General features: G+C 35.9%; 2 protein-coding genes across 5 annotated transcripts in view; one reads left to right on the plus strand and one right to left on the minus strand.

The window, feature by feature from the left end:
- pex5la (peroxisomal biogenesis factor 5-like a) overlaps positions 1-2,858 on the plus strand; it is a 98,384-nt gene extending 95,526 nt beyond the window's left edge. For all 4 annotated transcript variants that reach the window (XM_082189525.1, XM_082189527.1, XM_082189526.1 and 1 more), the window contains one exon: positions 1-2,858. In XM_082189525.1, the coding sequence (XP_082045651.1) occupies positions 1-202 (202 nt within the window). In that variant the 3' untranslated portion in view covers positions 203-2,858.
- The window catches only part of usp13 (ubiquitin specific peptidase 13), a 26,543-nt gene continuing 9,075 nt past the window's right edge, over positions 2,327-19,794 (minus strand). Inside the window, exons 8-21 of the mRNA XM_082189523.1 lie at positions 19,389-19,579; positions 18,554-18,625; positions 18,240-18,333; positions 17,387-17,512; positions 15,220-15,373; positions 14,778-14,952; positions 14,239-14,327; positions 13,574-13,696; positions 12,671-12,697; positions 12,326-12,469; positions 7,261-7,427; positions 5,842-6,034; positions 5,632-5,716; positions 2,327-4,617 (exon numbers count right to left, since the gene is read on the minus strand). Coding sequence (XP_082045649.1) covers positions 4,521-4,617; positions 5,632-5,716; positions 5,842-6,034; positions 7,261-7,427; positions 12,326-12,469; positions 12,671-12,697; positions 13,574-13,696; positions 14,239-14,327; positions 14,778-14,952; positions 15,220-15,373; positions 17,387-17,512; positions 18,240-18,333; positions 18,554-18,625; positions 19,389-19,579 — 1,737 coding nt within the window. The 3' untranslated portion in view covers positions 2,327-4,520. The remainder of the gene's footprint in view (positions 4,618-5,631; positions 5,717-5,841; positions 6,035-7,260; positions 7,428-12,325; positions 12,470-12,670; positions 12,698-13,573; positions 13,697-14,238; positions 14,328-14,777; positions 14,953-15,219; positions 15,374-17,386; positions 17,513-18,239; positions 18,334-18,553; positions 18,626-19,388; positions 19,580-19,794) is intronic.

Raw genomic sequence — 19,794 nt, forward strand, 5'->3', positions numbered from 1 at the left:
GGAGGCAGCCAGTAATTTCCTGACAGCTCTTGGTCAGCAGAGGAAGAGCAGGAGTCGGCAGCTTTCGCACCAGGTTATGTCTGGAAACATCTGGGCGGCCCTGCGGATAGCACTGTCCATGCTGGACCAGCCGGAGCTTTTTCAAGCTGCTAACATAGGAGACCTGGACTTACTCATGAGAGCTTTTAAGCTGGATATGTGAGCGAGAATACCCTTTAAACATGGCAATATCCAAAGTACTTTATGAAAAGAACTCTCGCAGAGCACCTTTACATTCATGACAACTGATGGCTGGATGTTACCATTTTAATAGGTTTGCAAATTGCACATCAGTTTACGATTATCCTAAAGAGCACAATGCCTGGAGAAGATTGTACTAGTATGCCTTAGAGAAAATATCAGCTTGACCTGCAATGTAACAATGGGAATCGGAGGACAACTTGATAATTCCACAATTGATCAGAGGAACGCAGACTATTAATGTGCAAGAAGAATATTGACTTCACATCAATGACTTGATTAGACATGTACTGTACTCCGTAGACTTAATGTATTGGTTCAAATTCACTCTTTATTTGAGATGGTGGGGTTATTATTGATTTGGACTTAACCCTGGACACTCCTCACCTGATCTCTGCTGCATCATCCCCTTTATTTCCTGGAGCTTGCAGACCAGATTAAAAAGCCTTACTTATCGTGCATGTAAAATAAATAATTAATGTTATCGGTATGATATCAGATAAAAGCCATTCCTTGCCATAAACTGACCTCTTGATATAAATGAAGAGAAGTCTATGTTCCATCAAGGTCTTTTTGTGGAACATACCACATCTTGAAGTGTTCTTGGACATAGCATTATTTTTTACAAAATTCGATGCAGGGAATTCTGATACACTGCCCCTCTTGCCACAATTATCAGCCTGGATTTGTCAGGAAAACAAGTGTCTGTGTTTTTGAAGAAAGCTGCCCAATATCTAAGCCAAACAATTTGTGATTGTTCACAGTTTTATACCCTAATACTGACGTTGTTACTCATATAAATTATTGCGGTTGATCTCCAGCTTGCATGACTTGCCATTTTGCTCATCAGTGTGAACACGCAAGTGCTTAATGTTGCATTTGCGCTTCAAGAAAAGTCAGTACATAGGTGAATGATTTTAAAATGCTATGCAAAACCTATAGATATTTTTTTTCCTTCGAAGCAGACGAAAAGTCTACAAGTACCAGAAAGCTTTACATGCTTTGCCACTTTTTGTTGTTTTAAGGTGTAAACTGGTAGGTAGAAGGTCTGGTAGTCGGTGGTCTATTTCATTTGATATTTTGTTTCTTATAAAAAAGTCTCCCTGATCCAGATAAGCTTATTTGTAGCATCATATATTTAAATGATCCCCACACAAAGTGTAAGAATATATTTATTAAAAAATATATATGAAAAAGCATGCAAAGCCATTCAAGCACCCATTATCAAGTGTTATTGTTATTATATTTATTTATTTACTGCACTCTGTATTTATTTCATTATTCTGTATCCAAAACTATTTGAAAAGTCCTGTATATGCTCATTGATACAGTTAGAACAGACTTGTGCTTTGTAGCCGAATGTTACAGTAGATACTGTAGATTCTCTCATGCCTGAGGCCAAACCTCCTCTTTTCTAGAACTTTGTACAATCTCAGGTGTGATTGTCTAGATGAATTCATGTTCCAGAAATACTCCTGATGTATGATCGCATGCCGAATATACTTATTTTTGAATGCTGTAGATTTCTTTATATGCATGAACTTGACATGCCTATTTTAATCTATACCCTTCATTTCTATGACTTATTTATCAGTGTAATCACACAATTTTGTGTGATATATATATATATATTGATCTGAAGAATACGGAATATTAACCGTAAAATATCTAGAAATAACAAGCAGTTTTTGCAATGCAGTTGGTAAAATCTCAATAATATTTACTTTATAGTCACTTATATTACTATTGCAATAGCCAGATTTACTAAAGCCTTTAGAATTAGGTTATTTAATTTTATAATTTTAGGCTCAAATACATTATGCATTGTTCAGAGCTGTGTTTCTGAATTTGTACATGCAAACTTTCTGAATGTTTGCCAAAGGCTTTAATAACTCTGGCCCAATATTTAAAAGATAGATGCATACACAAAAGTTATCTTTTAAAATAAAATATTGTAATAGATTATGTATGCCTGGTTATTGCCATGAGAGCATTTTTCTGTTATTTTGTTAAGGGACTCAAAAACAAATGGTTCCATGGATGAAATCTCCTGTCTCCATACTGCCATTGCCAAATATGAAAATGGTACAGATAAACAATTGTGGATTTTATTGAACAATCCAAACATCGAGTATGTTTGAACAGATATTTGAATGAGGATTCCCACATTTGCCATGACTGTGTGTTTCTAAACAATATATGGATCAGAAAACCCATAAAAAAAACTTATAACAAACAAGTGGGCAAGTTTGTATAGTAACTAGAGAATTGGCACACATTTTTTGCAAAAAAAAAAAAGAAAGAAAAAAAGTTCAACAATAAAAACGTACCACTTAACCTTCAGTTCCATGAAAAACAGAACCCGCTAAAAATCAATAATATATTGCAAAATGTCAACTGACTAATCTCTGAGTTTTAGTGCACATTCTGAAGAAGAAGAAGAAGAAAAAATCAAGGCATGTTTGAGAAAGGTGGGGTAAAACATCCACTTTCAAACCCAATATAAAGATAGAAAAGAGAACAGGAAGAAAAGAGAGCGAAAGAGAAGTAGGAGGAACTGGGTATGAATATTCATTCAAAGTAGGAAAGAGAAGGAGAGAAAGAGTGAGAGAACCTCAGATGGATACACCAAAGAAAGACATGCACAACACGAGGTAAACGGACAAAGACACGGACCTCCCAACATAACAGGTAGTGCACAATAGAAAGAAACACGACGGTACAATCTACAACTGACTGTGCAACATCCAGTTGAAATAAATTGAGATGAACAGGCCCCACCTCAGCTTGAGCGAGATCAAAACAATGAATATTAAACTTTAATTCAGTGCTCACCTTCAGACAGAGGCTTACGCCGAAACTTAAAGAACACTTGCTGAGAATGCATTCTGGTTTTGTTTAGGAATGACATACTTCTTCAGCAAATAAATGAAATGTCCAAGGTTTGAAATCGGTTAAAGGAGATGGCGGCGGAGCCAGGTTTGTCAGATATGTCATAAAGCTTGAGAGCTTAAGATTTGGTAACATTGAGCACAAATACATACATGTATCTGAGATCATTCTATGAATAACACTGCATATAATTCTGTTCTATACAGTATGACATCACATATTGCTTAAGTACGGGATAAAAATAGTATTACATTCTTTGAGACTGGAAATAAATTAAACAGAACGACTTCAAATGCATTCCAGTCTTTAAACTACTAAGATATGATCAAAGTAAAGCACTTTGAACTTTTCATGAATATGTGATATTGGTGCATTTTCTGGTCAGATATCAGACTGACTGAAAGGCTTTCATACGTAAAATTTTGCAAGACGTACTTTGCAAGATGCTTTCAGAAAGCTATCATGGATCTAAAGTTGAATGTAATAATATTGTACAAACTTATATTCTTAAAGCCATGCCAATAAATGAGGCTCAATGTTCTTATATTAATATATATAAGTTTACCTCTGCCTGAAGGTATGGAAACTTGACAAACCTTTGCTGTTGGGGAGAATAAACCTAAAATATGGATTCCATTAAAAAAAATCAGTCAATGGTGCCACATATATGGATCAATCCAAATGCTAGAATATATATCTAGCACATATCTATCAGCAAATTAAGACCCTATCAAACAAGGAACATAGTCCAGTATTTCAATAAACTTGCCTTTAAAACCTTTTTTCCCCTCTATTGGCATGAGTCAAAAACATTCGTTTTTTGTGAAATAACATTATGTTACAGATCGATTGCAGTTTCATCAAAATCCACTAAACATGATCTCTATTTGAAATCTACTCTGACAGGCTTTTTATTGTTGTTTAACAACTAGGTAACCCAAATAACATGAAATTGAACTGCAGTGAGTACATTCTGAGATTCTGAAATGGCAGTAATAACATTTGTAAATGCAGGCACATGTTGTTTTCAAAAGAAGTACGTCTTGAAAATACTGGCACAGGAGCTTAAAGTATTCAATGAGAAATGTAACATAATTTGAGAATATATTAGGAAAATAATCTGCATACTTAAAATTGCACGCATCCCACCGTACCTTTAAAGCAGACACAAGACGGACAAATAAACAAAACTCAGACAGACAACACACATTTGTTTCCCTGCTCGACCGTTGCTGTGGTATTAGTGTCTGTGTGGGTCTTGGCAGGGGCTGAGAGGTTCTCTCTCCGTCTCACTGATGTAAATGTTTCCCTAGTTTCCAGCAGTGTCAGTGGTGCCCCACACATCTCTCTGGCCAAATGGCTGTGCATAAGGTTGTGAAGGTCCAGATCTAGCAGCTTGACAGGCGCCGGTAAAAGTACATGTAGCCCAAGTCTTTAGGGGGTCTCTCTGACAAACATACTTTGTGGTCATTGTAAATCAGCCATCTAGAAAAGTGAAGAAAAGAAAAAAAAATCTGAGTTTCAGTTATATATATTCAGTTATACACGCACACACACACAAAGCATTTATTAATCTTTATTAATGTTACAAAAAATATATTTGTTCATTGTTTGCTCATGTTAGTTCACAGTGATTTAACTAATGTTAACAAATACAACTTTTGATTTTAATAATGTTTTAGTAAATGTCGAAATGAACATTAAGTAAGGGATAATGTACATCCAGCCGGTGGTTCTCTCAAAATAACCCCCGACAGGGTGATGAGGTTATTTTGAGAGAACCACTGGCTGGATGTACATTATCCCTAACTTAAAAAATGCTGTAGAAGTATTTTTCTTTGTTAGTTCATGCTAACTAATTTAGTTATCTAATGTTAACAAATGAAAATTTCTTGTAAAGTTTTATGTTTTTAACATTAATACTCATTCTTAATTTTTTTCATAATTCAAATGTTTACCTTTTTTTTTTAAATCATTTTAAGATTTATAAATTATTTACAATTTATAAATGTAAACAATGTTTTCCCAAACAATTCAATTTGATCATTTTTATTTTACATTTATTATTTTAATTTTATATTCAAACCTAGCCAGTTCAGGTATGTCATGTGTTCTAGCTCTAACTAATGAAGCCCTTTGTTTAGTTGCATCAGGTGTGCTTGAGACAACACCTGTTTCGCAGATTTGTAGTGAGGGATCCTATTCAGGGGGTTGAATAATTTTGAAACAGTAGTCTTAGTCATTAAAAGTTGTTTTCTGTTGAATTTGGGGAAACCACATTTGTTGTGTTGAGCTATTTCAATGACTTTTGTTTGATTTGTTCATTGTAAACTGCTGAAAGTCTGTAAATTTTCCCAATAAACCTGATTTGCAATGGGGCTTGAATAATTTCAATTACAACTGTACATCATTGTTTGTTGTTGACAGGTGGATGTTACAATCAGTCTTGACATCCACAAAATCAAAAGGTGTAAATAAATAACATTATAATCAGCATACCTGCCCTCTTTTTTGATATGACACACATAATGACCAGACATTGTGGATGTTCCCATGTGACTGATGAAGGCAAACAGTTCGTAACCTTTGAGAAAAAAACAAAAAACAAAAAAAAAACATCAGCAATGAAATATCTAACCAACAATGTGTATAATCCTTAGTATGCGTTGACCCTCTGTTTGTTGAATTCAATATTCGGTGAGCACTTACGCCCAGGTCCGTCTCTGACGCGGGGGCTGGACAGGTCCTGATCTGGAGACAGCGAGGATTCGCTGTGAGCATTGGCGTTTGAGAAGCTGTTATCGTTCGGCTCGGTGTCTGCTGTGTCTGACATAGCCTCACTTTCCTCCTCACAGTCTGGGTGTGTGAATATCCAGTCAAGAGCTCGCTCCAAGTTGTTGTTCTATAGTCAGACAAGAAGTAGAAGACACATCATGATACCGTACCACTGCCTTCAGGCTAAAAGACAAATACTTTCATCACTTGAGTAAAGGAGCTCGTAAAACACAGACTAACATCTTAACTGGACAAAAACATGGCAAGCTTTAATTTCACAAGAAAACACTGAACATCAAAATTATATCCTTAGGCAAAGAGCCATTTTTAAATTGCTTAGACCAGACGAAAGTCCTTGATTTAACTGAGGTCATTCTAGCGTGGTCAAAAGACTCATTAAGGCATAGGCACTAATCTGAAATAGTGCCGTGATTCACTGCAAATGCCAGCACTGAAAGTAAATGTGGCCTGACGCCCTCATCTTTTCCTGGACAAATGTGAACGACGTAGGTTGAAGATGTCCACTTGTTACCGAGCTATTATTGGCTGCTTGAGAAGCTATTTTTAAACAGACATACAAGCACAGACATGACAAACACCACCACATTGTCGCAAACACAAAGACAAAGATAAGGTTGTCAAGAAGAAGTAGGTCCTGCTGTGAAGGAATAATGTTTAAACATTAAATCTGAAAAATAAAAATAAAAATGACTGACCCAAAACTGAATTATCCTGTATATATACTCATTTAGTTACCAAGCTAATTTTTTACTAAATAACAGCATGATCTCTGAAGAAAGTCAATACAAATCACATTTCCTTAAAAAATAAACTTTCAAACATACAGTACATGAGAAGGTTGTGAAGGTTAGCCAAGTAGTTCAACAGAAGAGTTGATGTCTACTCCAATCTCACATGCTTATTCGAAGAGCGACGAGTGACAAAACGGATTCTGACATGCCAAAACATGTTGCGTCTGTGTAACATGACAGAGTATTATAATTATATTCCTGCCAAAGAATCAAGTCTGAAAATTTGCAGCTAGTAACAGTTCAAATCAGTAACATCCTTCATACAGTGGCCCCAAAAAGTACATGGACAATTTTGGAAACGTATATGTATGAACTTCTATCAAAACTACCTCGACCCATTTCTGAAATTACTTTTAACCAGCTGGTCTCAAAATAATTTTTACTATATGAATGTGTAAAGTTCACACAGGTGTTCTAGCAGAGTAACCACAGGTGTACTTTATCATAAGGTAATGACATACATTATATTTAAGTGTGGCTTAGGTGTCCAAATTCTTTTTCGGGGCCACTGCCCATGAGGCAAATGAGACAGGACACTCACTGTGGCTTTGAGAGCCTTGATTGTGTGATGTCTGGGGAAGCCCATGGAGGTGAGGATGGAGATGCTCTCTTCTGGAGGCTGGTTGTCCAGTGCACTGGTAGTAGGGAGGCTAGGGCTGAGCAGGTCTGGTTCCATGTAAGCGGGAATTGCCAGAGGCTCAGCAAAATCTACAGTAAGTAAGTTTCACAAGAGATATAAGAGTCTTGGTAACACTTTGTTTTACAGTGTTCTTGTTACACATGTTACATGTACTTACTATAGTAATAACAGTAAATGATATGCAACTAACCCAAAACCAAACCCTAACTCTGACCCTATAGTAAGTGCATGTTGTTAATTATTATTACTCAGGACTTAAATATATAATTACACTGTAACAAGGCCACCTTACAATGAAGTGTAAACCAAGTATTATACCACACATAATACTACATTTAAAATATCAGAACACAGACAACACAGATAGTAGATGTAACACCAAGTACATTATGTAGTTCTATACATCCAAAGTATCTCAAGAAGAACTTCAGATTCAGTCTAGAGTGCTGATTTATTCACCAAATATGCAGAGGATGAAAATATCACAGTCGCTGCCCTGTTGAGATTACACAGATAAACCGGAAATTCAAATGAATACGAGCCATGTAATCCATTCCCTGTAGTCTGCAACTAATCCTTTAATGTTCGAGATCAAATGCTGTACTCAGACACACACAAACAAACTGTATGACAGCACCATGTTTGACCTCTAACATCTACAAACTGACCTGCTAAAGACCTAGTTAAAGGTACTACTGTGTGCCATGCCTAACAATGGACTTTAGCCATATATAATCACAACCTCCAGTTCCTTAATGCTTTTATAAAAACTGCTGTCTGCTGAACATAATAAAAAAAAGAGGAAATTATGGATTAAATAAGGATACAAATTTAACATAAATTTAATTTCCTATCACATATTAATTAAATATTTACTATTAATGAAATATGAATGATACAATTTTAGTTAAAACTAAGTTATTGTACTATGCAGATCTCTAAACCAAGGAGAAATGCAAGTTTTCTATTTTATAATCATATTTTTGCCTTGACTAATTATTATTATTTGCAATGTTTCTTGAGAAAAATGTTTCATATTAGAATGATTTGTGAAGCATCATGTGACGCGGAAGTCTGGAGTAATGACTGCTAAAAATTCAGTTTTGCCATCACAGAAATAAATTACATTTGAAAATAAAACACATTTCTTTTAAATTGGAATAATTCTTCACAATATTACAGCTTTACTGTATATATGCTATATATAAACAGTAAAACTGTGATATTGGGGGAACTTATTAATTTTAAATTACTCAAAAAGCTTTAAATAACTTCAAAAGCTTGTTTTTTAAATGTTTTTGACTATAAACAGTCACACACTACATATTATACACACTTTTTGAATTAGTCAAGGCAAACAAGTGATATAATAAAAGGTATGAATTGGTATGTCTGTATTATAATTATAGAAAGACTTTATGAATTGTCTGTATAATAATTATAGAAAGACTAAAATTGACTTTTTAATATAAAAAAATTAAAGTTAGGATTTCTGTTTTCTTTAGACTAGCCTTATATCACCTCCACAGTACTGACGAATTTATGTAAGACTAAAAAAATCTGTGTATGAAGCTGTTTATAACACACACTATATTAATAACCCCTGTCAGCGGTGACTATATAGAAACAGGCCCAGCTGTAGCGGTGGAGAAGTACGCCACACAAGTCCAGGAGATGTGAAGCTAATGGGGTTTGGACCACTAGAGACTCCACTGGTGTGTATGTCTGAGTCTGTTTGTGATCTCAGGTGGCTGCTTAACTAGGGCAGGAAAGTGAGGAGAACAGAATTCCCAGTTTGCAGGTGACGCTGAAGTGTGAGGACTCTGTTTACTAGCCAGAAGCGCCATGATAAACAAGGGTTCCTAGCAAGAGACTTGAAGTACAACCTTGTGTAAACTTCTTGTGTAAATCTACTTCAAATAAAGCAACTTAGATATAAATTGTATTTGGATTCATTCATTTGGCATGAACATTTCCCCATCGATAAAAGTACGCAACTCTTTACGTCACATGTATTTATCTTAGAGCCCAGCTAAGTGGCATGCTCTAAACATGAAATATTCCCCTGTGGCTGGAACCCAGATAATGAGCTTCACAAAGCGCACCAGACTTCTGCAGCTTAATTATCTTTAATGCAGCATAGACGGCAATTACATTTTTTCCTTTAGGGAAACTGTATGTATATTATCACAAGTCTGTTCTGAAAGAAAAAAAAAGCAAATAAAATGCAATGAACTATATATTCATTTCAAACAACCCCAAATCCAGAAAAGTTGGGACATTTTATAAAATGTGATCAAATCAATCATCTCTGATTTGTTCATTCTCTTTAACCTTTATTTAACTGACAAAAGTATAAAAAAAAGTCAATGTTTTCACTGGCTAAATTAATTGTATTTTGTAAATATAAACAAATTTTGATTTTGATAGCTGCTATACACTCCAAAAAAGTTGGGACAGAGGCAAAATAAAAGTGAAAAGACTACAGAATATCCCAGTTAAACTGTTTTGAAACAGTCCACAATTGGCAGGTGAACTTAGCCTGGTTAAAACCAGACCATTCTCAGTAGTAACTGAGTTATGGTCTGGCAAAGCTTCATTAATAACTCATTTCCAAAGGGGCGTCACCAACGGATGTCGCTCAAATGCCTCTGGGCGCAGTTGGATAGACCTAAAACCAATCAGAGCGATCCTCATCGTGTAAAGCCATATGCTGCGTCCCAATTCGCCTAAGTTACACTACGCCATAAAAGTATGTACTCTTTTTGTGAAGAAAATGTATTTACTTTTGAATGTGTAGCAAAAAAGTAGGCAAGCTTTGGGACATACTACTTCGTCATCTTTATCGGACGGATCTGTCGCGTGCATCCTGTCACGTAAACTGCCCTGTCAATCATCTTGTCACAGTTAAAATCCTCTATTAAATCTCATTTAATTTCCTACCGTTTCGGAGAGAAATGTAGTAGCACGCTCATCTGCCAGTGGGTCTTTCATGGAGACTGTCCTCATGTGTTTGCAATTTGAATATAATAATGCATTTAAAAGTTGATGCGCTTCACCAACGGACGTCGCTCAATGCCTCTGGGCACAATTGGATAGACCTAAAACCAATCAGAGCGATCGTCATCGTGTAAAGCCCGCCCCAACGTTTCTGATTGGTGCCGCGATTTCGAAGGATTAGAAATGGGCTTGAATGAGCTCTTTGCCAGACTACTTGCAGAGCAAATCTAAATTTGCCAGAAGTTGTCTGGGTTTTCCCAGGCTAAGGTGAACTGGTAATAGGTGAGATTATTGTGTGAGTATAAAAGGAGCATCCACCAAAGACTCATTCAAGACTCAAGACTGGGTCATTCATGGCTCACCCCTTTGTGCCAAATTTCATGAGAGAATTGTCCCAAAAAAATTCTCAATGCAAGATTGCAACAAAAAATATTGGTCTTTAACCAACTGCTATACATAATATTGTGAAAAGATTCAGGGAATCCAGAGAAATCTCAGTCCGTGTAGGGCAAGGCAGGAGACCTCTGTTGAATGTGCGTGACCTACGAGCCCTCAGATGGCATTGCATGAGAAACCATCATGCTGCTGTGTTAAATATAGCCACATCATGGACTACTTTGGGGAGTACTTTGGAAAACCGTTGTCACTTAAAGTCTGCCGCTGCATCAAGAAATGCAGCTTGAATCTCTGTTACGCAGGGAGAAAGATATACATCTGTTCAATACAGAAATGGCGCTGAGTTCTCTGGGCCCAAGCTTATCTCAGATGATCCAAAACACTGTGAAAATGTGTGATGTGGTCGGATGAGTCCACGTTTCAGCTTGTTTTGGGGGAAAACGGACATTGAGTTTTGAGTCCCAAAGATGAAAAGGACCATCCGGACTTTCATCAGCAACAGGTGCAAAAGCAAACATCTGTCATGGTATGGGGATGCATCAGTACAAACAGCATGGGTGTGAAGGTGCCATTGATGTGGAGGCGTATATTGGGATTGTACAGAGACATATGTGCTTGACTGCCTGCAGTCCAGATCGCCAGATCTGTCTCTTGTTGAAAATGTATGGCCCATCATGAAAAGGAGAAGACGACAACGATAACCACAGAGCGTTGAGCAGCTGACTTGTATTAGGCAAGTTTGGGCTAAAATTCCACTTGCAAAACTTTCAAAAATTAGTATTCTCAATTCCCAAACATTTAAAAAGTATAATTAAAAGTAAACATGCCTCTGCCCCAACTTTTTTGTGTGTTGCAGCCATCAAAATCAAAATCTGTTTAAATAAGTTGGTCAGTGAAAACCTTGAAAATATTTTCTTTATACTTTTGTCAGTTAAATAAAAGTTAAAGAGAATTAACAAATCACAGATTCTTGAATTTATTGTATTTTCCCAACTTTTCAGGATTTGGGGTTAGACATACCATATTGTTCCGAATATAAGACAATGTTTTTTTTCTTTGAAATACATCTGAAAAACATGGGGTGATTCATATGCAAATATGAATATGTTCCTTTCGGTGCAGCACAATTACATTAGGTGATTCGGTCTTCTGCTCAATTAGACTTTTTCTCACACTTCAGTTCCAACAAAATATCTACAACCTTTTAGTCAATGAAGCTAAAATGGCAGACACATGAGTGTTTTTCCCTTGATTACTAGACTATGTGACCAGAGCCACAGAACAAATAAGATCTCATACTTTTAATACTGTCTCAGCTGCAAGTTTTAGGCCATAACGAATGTACATAATTTATTATTTGTATATGGAACATTTTGTTGTTTTACATATTATTTATGTAATATTTAAAATATAAATTAATATAAATTAATAAATTAATTAAATATATATATATATATATTATTATTATTATTATTATTTTAAGTAATGCTTTTATTTGTAATTGGCAGAGGACACAAAGGATATGCCTTTGTTCAAAATGTGTCGGTTCAGACAAGATACGAGGTCCTACCTGGCTCTTCCATGTGCGCTATTATCCAGTTAAAGGCCATCTCTGCTCCCATATTCCCAGTGTAGTACACTGCTTTCCGACAGGCTTCCAGAGGGAAACCCATCTCTGCCAGTTGCATCACGGATGATTCGTCTATTTCTGGAGCTGAGGAACAGGTAAAGAAAATAGTTGCTTCAAATCAACATTCCACAAATAACAATAGATATACAAATTATATTTAAAGTCAATTAAAGTTTATTAAAACTTTTAATATTGTTTATCGAATAAGTAATTTCGTAGTGCATGTGTACAATTATAAATGTATGGAATACATTTTTGCACTTTTACAATCGAAGTGGTACTTACATTCCAAAGAGTTGTTTGTTGAAATGTCTGAATGCGAAAACAAGATGTAGTTAGTACAGAGTATAAGGAATAATATGCAATTGTGCAATTTAAAGCAGGCTGTTTTGATTACACTGCATAAAATGTATATACAATATATACACACACACAGACACACAGACACACACACACACACACACACACACACACACACACACACACACACACACACACACACACACACACACACACACACACACACACACACACACACACACTGAAAGAAGTAAAGTCAAGTCAAGTATATTTGTATAGCGCTTTTCACAATACAGATTGTATCAAAGCAGCTTCACAGTATTAAATTAAAATAATACAACAAAGTTTGTTTCAAGAGGAATTTATTGATTGATAAAATTAAATTAAATATCCCCAAAATATCCCCAAGAAAGAAGTATCTTATGCTTACCAAGGCTGCATTTATTTAATCAAAGTACAGTAAAAAAACGAATATTTGCAAAATATTTCAAATAAACAAATATTTATTTACAATTTTAATAACTTTTAAAATGTAATTTATTCCTGTGATGGGAAAGCTGAATTTTCAGCATCATTACTCCAGTCTTCAGTGTCAGATGACCCTTCAGAAATCATTCTAATATGCTGATTTGATGCTCAAGAAACATATTATCAGTGCTGAAAACAGTTGTGCTGCTTTTTTTTATATATACATTTTTTCAGGATTCTTTGATTAACAGAAAACATTTATTTGACATACAACCTTTTTGTAACAATTTTAAAGTCTTTACTGTCACTTTTGATCCATTTAAAGCACCCTTGCTGAATAAATTAATTTCTTTCTGAAAATAATAAAAATATATATATCTTACTGACCCCGACATTTTGAATGGAAGTAAAGGTTCTCACCTCTGGTGTCTTCAGGAATGACAATGGGAGGTGTAAGGTCAGGCAGTTCCTCTTCTCCTGCCTGTAGCCCTGTAGCCCGGAGGCGATTCAAGTCCAGGAAATCAGGTACATCAACGGAAATATCTGTAGCACATAAAAAAAAAGATCTTTGAAGGAAATCATATATATATATATATATACTGTATGACACAAAGATATGTACTGTATGTTGATATACCCAAAACAGACTCTGGGCATTATTCCTTTCCAAAAACCTTGACAACATTTTGCTCCACCACAGAACCTCAAACTTTCTCTGATCATAATTTCTCATGTAGAAAAACAGTGTTACAGTACCCTCTACTGGACAAGGGAAAAGCCTCCGCTAAGCAAACATAACACCTTGCAAACTGATAGTCTTTTGATGCAAGCAATCATGATGCATTGCTCAACATGCACGACATGCACGACATGTGATGGTCTGAATTGCACAAGAGAGCATGTGATAGGCAGACACAGATGACAAACAAAAACATGACATTAATAAATCGGCTTTGACAGGAGCTAGATGGATTAAAAAAGAAATGATCCAACATTTTGTACATGCTTTGGCCAGCAACCTGTTACTTTACAACAATGTGAAATCAAAATACAAAATCAAATCAAGACCACTTAAATTTACACACCTAACTTTTTGGGCACCCAATCTACACCAAATGTGAACTTCTTTATCTGTACAACCATGTACTCGGGGAAAGATGAGAAACGAGAAGTCCTGAGGAAAGAGAAAGATACAGTCTTACAGAGCATAACTTTCACGAAGGTTAAATAACATTTCTAAACTGCATATTCCACAAAATATATACAGTATATATATATATATATATATATATATATATATATATATAAAACTGTATAATTAAGAAAATATATACCGTGTGTGTGTGTGTGTGTGTGTGTGTGTGTGTGTGTGTGTGTGTGTGTGTGTGTGTGTGTGTGTGTGTGTGTGTGTGTGTGTGTGTGTGTGTGAGATTACATATAACATATAATTAAGAAAATAATAAAGAAAATAATAATGTATATTATAATTAAATAATATAGTATAAAATATAAATATACGCATACAGTATAAAATCATTGTCGATATAAATTCCATGATATTCTTCTAAATTGTGCAGAATGTTTTGCAAGTCATTCGAGGTCTTAAAACCAGAGGCCTGCTTACTTCACTCCAGCTGACTTGGCTTGCAGCGCAGAGCTCCAGAAGTCTGGAACATTCTCAGGCTCAGTGAAGGCTTGCAGACAGGCAGTGAAGGGGATTCGGGCTCTCACCGGCTCTGGAGGGGGCCGCATGTTCTCCTCAGCTTCCATCCGCTTACTCTCATATGTTATTAGCTCTTCTGTACAACACCAAAACCATATGCTAATAAAACACAAATATGTCTACCTGCACATTGAATTCACATAACAACATTAAACTTAAAAACAAATACATTTTTATTCTAGACAAAAACTATAATTTATTATAAATTAATCACATAACTATATTAGGTTTTATTCCTTTTTTAGAGTCAGATCAGGTAGAAATAGCTCTTTAAAGTAATAACTGAACATTTAAACTGTGTAGTGCAGGAGCAATGTTCAAAGAATCAGTTGTAGAAGGTTACCTCTGTTGCTGGCAGCCTCCAGGGGTGCAGGAAGCTGCATAAGGTAGTCCACTCGCTGTGTGTACCGCACCTTCTGTGTCTGACAGCACTGCACTCGCTCCTCAACTATGAAGCGAAACACATCGCTGGGGTTCTCTGAGCCTGAATTGTTCCTCTGAAAATGGCAAAACATAATATAGCCTATAGAAAGTTTTTGTTGTGCTCATGGTTTGAATCTGGCCTGTTCCCATTCGCCTTTTCTCCTATCTACTGTCTACTTTTCAGGTTCATTAAGGCAAAATAAATTTTGGTCACACTTCATATTAGGTGGTCTAAGTACTATGTACTTAAATGTTAGGTGCAACTTTTGCTGCAATTGAGGTGGGATACGTGTAAGGTTAGGGACAGGTTTGGCGGTGTGTGTGTAGGTTTAAGGGTTGGTTAAGGAGTAAGGGAAGGGTCAACAGTGTAATTATAGATTAAGGCTAATTACTGAAATTAATTACTGCTGTCATTACAATCAGGTATAAGTACAATGTAAAAACATGAATGTACACAATATGTGTATTGTATCAAATTATTCAGTCAAATGTTAGTACTTAGTAGTTAGAGAGACTTATTATAAAATGGGACCAAAAGTTCTGTTGCAGCACTGAGAACTTTTAAAGATGGACAGGAATATCTGTCATTACCAAGCAAAATAATGACTTAAAAACACAATAATGATCATATGATTTATAGTTCTTCAAACCAAATGGTAAACAAATCAACTTTCTATTTAAATTCAGGCATCTTTATGGACAGTACAGAGTTAGTCCGTAATTAAGATCAACGAGGTCATCCTTCAGAGGTTTCGCTATTCTGAGGCCATACAGAAATATACGAGCCCTCCTCTATCAAGTCTGAGATACCAGAGACCAGTGAACAGACAACAAACCTGCTGAGGAGGTAGAAATGCACTGTAAGGTCCCCTCACTGTTCACAGGCCTTATGCTATTTCATACAAGGCACAGCTGAGGGCAGCTACAAATAAACCAGTTGACATTTCTGAGCACTAAACATTTCAAGGAACTATAGCTCTGTCTTGGTTTTATGAGTTTGACCCTCTTGGTTTTCGAGCACTGTCAGGACCAAAGAAAATGTCAGCAAAGATTATGCCTTGATTAGTTGTAACAATCAGCATATTAGAATGATTTCTGAAGGATCATGTGACACTGAGGACAGGAGTAAATGAATGATGCAAAAAAAAAAAAAAAAAAAAACAGCTTTACCATCATAGGAATAAATTACATTTTAAAATACATTAAAATAGAATGTCCTTAAAATTGAATAATATTCCACATAATAACTGTATTTTAGATTTTAAATCAAAACATCATTCTGCATCAACAAATTGCTATCAGTGTGAATATTCCTTAATAACTTGCTAACCCTCCGAATTGACTTTCCATTTCAGCTGATGTCAACAAGCACTTATATTTTCCAACCCCTCCCCTCCCACCACCTGTCATATAGAAGCCATTTTGCATGATCCATTCAAATAATAAGTACGTTACATTGTATGATGTAAAATTAGTTGGGAACTGTTTCTTGTTGACTTACATAGTATATCTCACATTGTAAAAGTCTAACAGCGTGGCTCCTGCTGTTGTTTGTTTTTTAAGTCACAGAAAAGTGTCAGAGAAGGCAATGGCTAACAGGAAGCATTATCTGTGTAACTGATAGGGGTATCTAATTTTAACTCAGTTGAGAAAGTCACTTCAAGTGTGTGTCTGCCAGCAGAGGGGTAGAGAGTACAGTCCAATGTGTCTCCTGAAACCAGAGCCTCCTGACAAGACTCAACGCCTACAAACACGTCTGGGGAAATTTTGGCCAATCCCTAGAAACCCTTGTTTCTCTCAAATCATTTTTTACATAAATGATTTAAAGATATATTTCACCTAAATACTTTCTTGTATGGAACACAAAATGATTAGTCTAGAAAAATGTTCAAGCTGCTCTTTTTCCATAAAATGTAAGTAATTCATCAACATCTTTGAGCTAAAGAAAGTCAAATAGGTTACATGAGGCTGATTATAATTTACATTTTTGGGTGAACTATCCTTTTAAGACACAACGTCATTATAATCAAGGTAATATATTACGTTTCCACAAAAGAAGCACATAAGATAGAAAAACACTTTCGTACCTCCACCAGGTTAATTAAATGCAGGAAGAATTCGTGAGCGTCTTGTTGCCGGTTTGAGGAAAACTCTGGATGTCCTTTACTGACCAGCGCTTTGAACATCTTAGGTGAAATCCCTCTTTGCAGCTGCTACAAAGGAAAACAACATGACACATCTAGGCTCAGGGTCACCAAATGCACTTTAAAATGCCATCAGAAATCCTATTAAGAAAGCTTGTTTACAGGGAGACATTCTTAAACACTTTTAAAAGGCCACAAAGCTGTACTTTAGGGAAATAGCATGCAGCATTTTTGTATGTTTCATTTAGCATATTTTATACTTAGAACGAGAAAGGAGGTATATTATTATGGAAGCACATTTACAATTTGGTAGAAATTCAGATGACTACAATTTAGTCATTTAGAAAAAGACAAAAACACACAAAAAAGGAGGGCAACCAAAACAATAATTTAGCTAAAGAATATTGATAACTGTTGGGATAAAACAGTTAATATCTGATATTGTCGCTTCTCTCAAAAATAAAAACAATTAAACAAGCTGTACAAGCATACCCAAGGTACATTCACAATGTCTGTTCTATTATTGGTAGATGCCGCATTGTGTTTCTACTCATTTGCATAAAAGTAAACTCTGCTCAGCTTTGTTGTATGGTTTTGTTTTGTTTTGTTTTTGCCACCTGAAACTGCCAATGAATGACCTCGGGTCACTGCAAATAATTGTTAGTATGAATGTACTTTAAGGTTGCCTGATTCTCAAATAGGTAGCTGTGTAAGGAGGCAGGCAAAGGACTGCAACTGGCACAGTTATGCAAACCTAATCAAGGCGAATATCATCAAGACAGACCAAGTCAAATACCTTGTATTCTTCTTTCATCACCTGTTCAATTAGTTCTGATTTAATTGGAGGTTTTGAGTACAGGCCTGAGAGAAGTCCATGACCAAGTTTTGCCCTTGAAAAATAAGAAAACAAACATTCCAATTTAAATACCATGTCTAAATGACACACACTTCAGGAAAGATGTAAAATAATGCACCTGCCGCCAGCAGTAAAGATATGTATAAAATTGCATTGCATTATTTTATACAATAATTAGAAGTAATTTGAATTTCAGAAATAAAAAACATGATAAATGTTACATGATATTAACATTCAATGACAAAAACACCTACATCTGTGTGTTGAAATCCTGGCTTGGATCAAGGGGCGAGTAGTCAAATATTCTCTGTAGGTTCCCAACATACCTAAAATATACAAAATCATTTCTCACTGTTACACCTGCATATTTAATTAACTGGGTAAAGAACCTGGCTAGATGAATCTGGCATTGAATCAAAATCATCATATAAAAGAAAAAACAGCAAACAAACTTTAAGACGGCACAGATTACTAACAGATTTACTAACAGCTTGCTCCAGCGCAAATCCTCTTTTGGTGTTAAAAAACTACCGTCAGGATTTACTAAGGACACGCAGAGAAAAATTAGTACTAAAAAGGCCTGGACTGGACAGGGTTATTTTTGCGGCTGACCTTACTGAATATGCATTTGTAGGAGTTTCCCTTTAAGACGCAAAATTTATGGGACGAGAGTATTTAAGTGAATCACGCAAGGTGATTTACTAAGGTTTGCGCTGGTCAATTTACTCATATGGTGCCATTATTAACTGCCCAAACAAGCATGTCTTAAACCAAACGCTAATTTGCGCTGCTCTTGGTAGATTGACTCGGTCATTATGGAAATGATCCGGCTGCGTCTGTGTTCTTTAATTTGCGTCGTCAGTAGATCATGCGCAGAACTTTCCACTCTCATCGGTGCTTTATTGGAATTGTGTTCTCACGCTAATTTTCCCTGTTTAGTAAATCTGGCCCTTAGAGTCTAAATACAAGTTTCCTCAGAAATGACACGTCTAAGTGTGATAGCATTCAAACAGACCCGATGACAATGGGAGGAGAATGTAGACGAGTATGTAGAATGCATTGGACCACTGAGGTCTTTAGAGTACTCACGCTCTCTGGAACTCTGGAATACTGAAAAGCACTTGCATAGTGGTGCTCAGGTAGCAGCTGTTGCCCAGGTTTTTGATGCCCGTATATCCTGAGCCATAGACGGGCTTTAGCTTTATACCAGCCTCCTGAATCACTTCCCAGTCACTCACACGCAGCTGCACGTGGTTGTCTGTATGATGACCATTCTCTGTCTGAGAGGGATAGAGAAGTTGGAAGAAGGCAGTGTTGCTTGTCTTTGCTTAAGTAATTAACTTTTGTTTAGAACAGGGGTTTTCAACCTATTTGATGCCACAGACCCACAAATATGACGATTCCTTTCCTACAATATAAAGGAAGCTATATATTTTCATGTATAAAGACGCATTAATACCATGAAAAATTTAAAATATTATTAATATTTGTAAAA

Source organism: Leuciscus leuciscus, assembly GCF_965113295.1.
Source record: "Leuciscus leuciscus genome assembly, chromosome: 14".
NCBI lineage: Eukaryota > Metazoa > Chordata > Actinopteri > Cypriniformes > Leuciscidae > Leuciscus > Leuciscus leuciscus.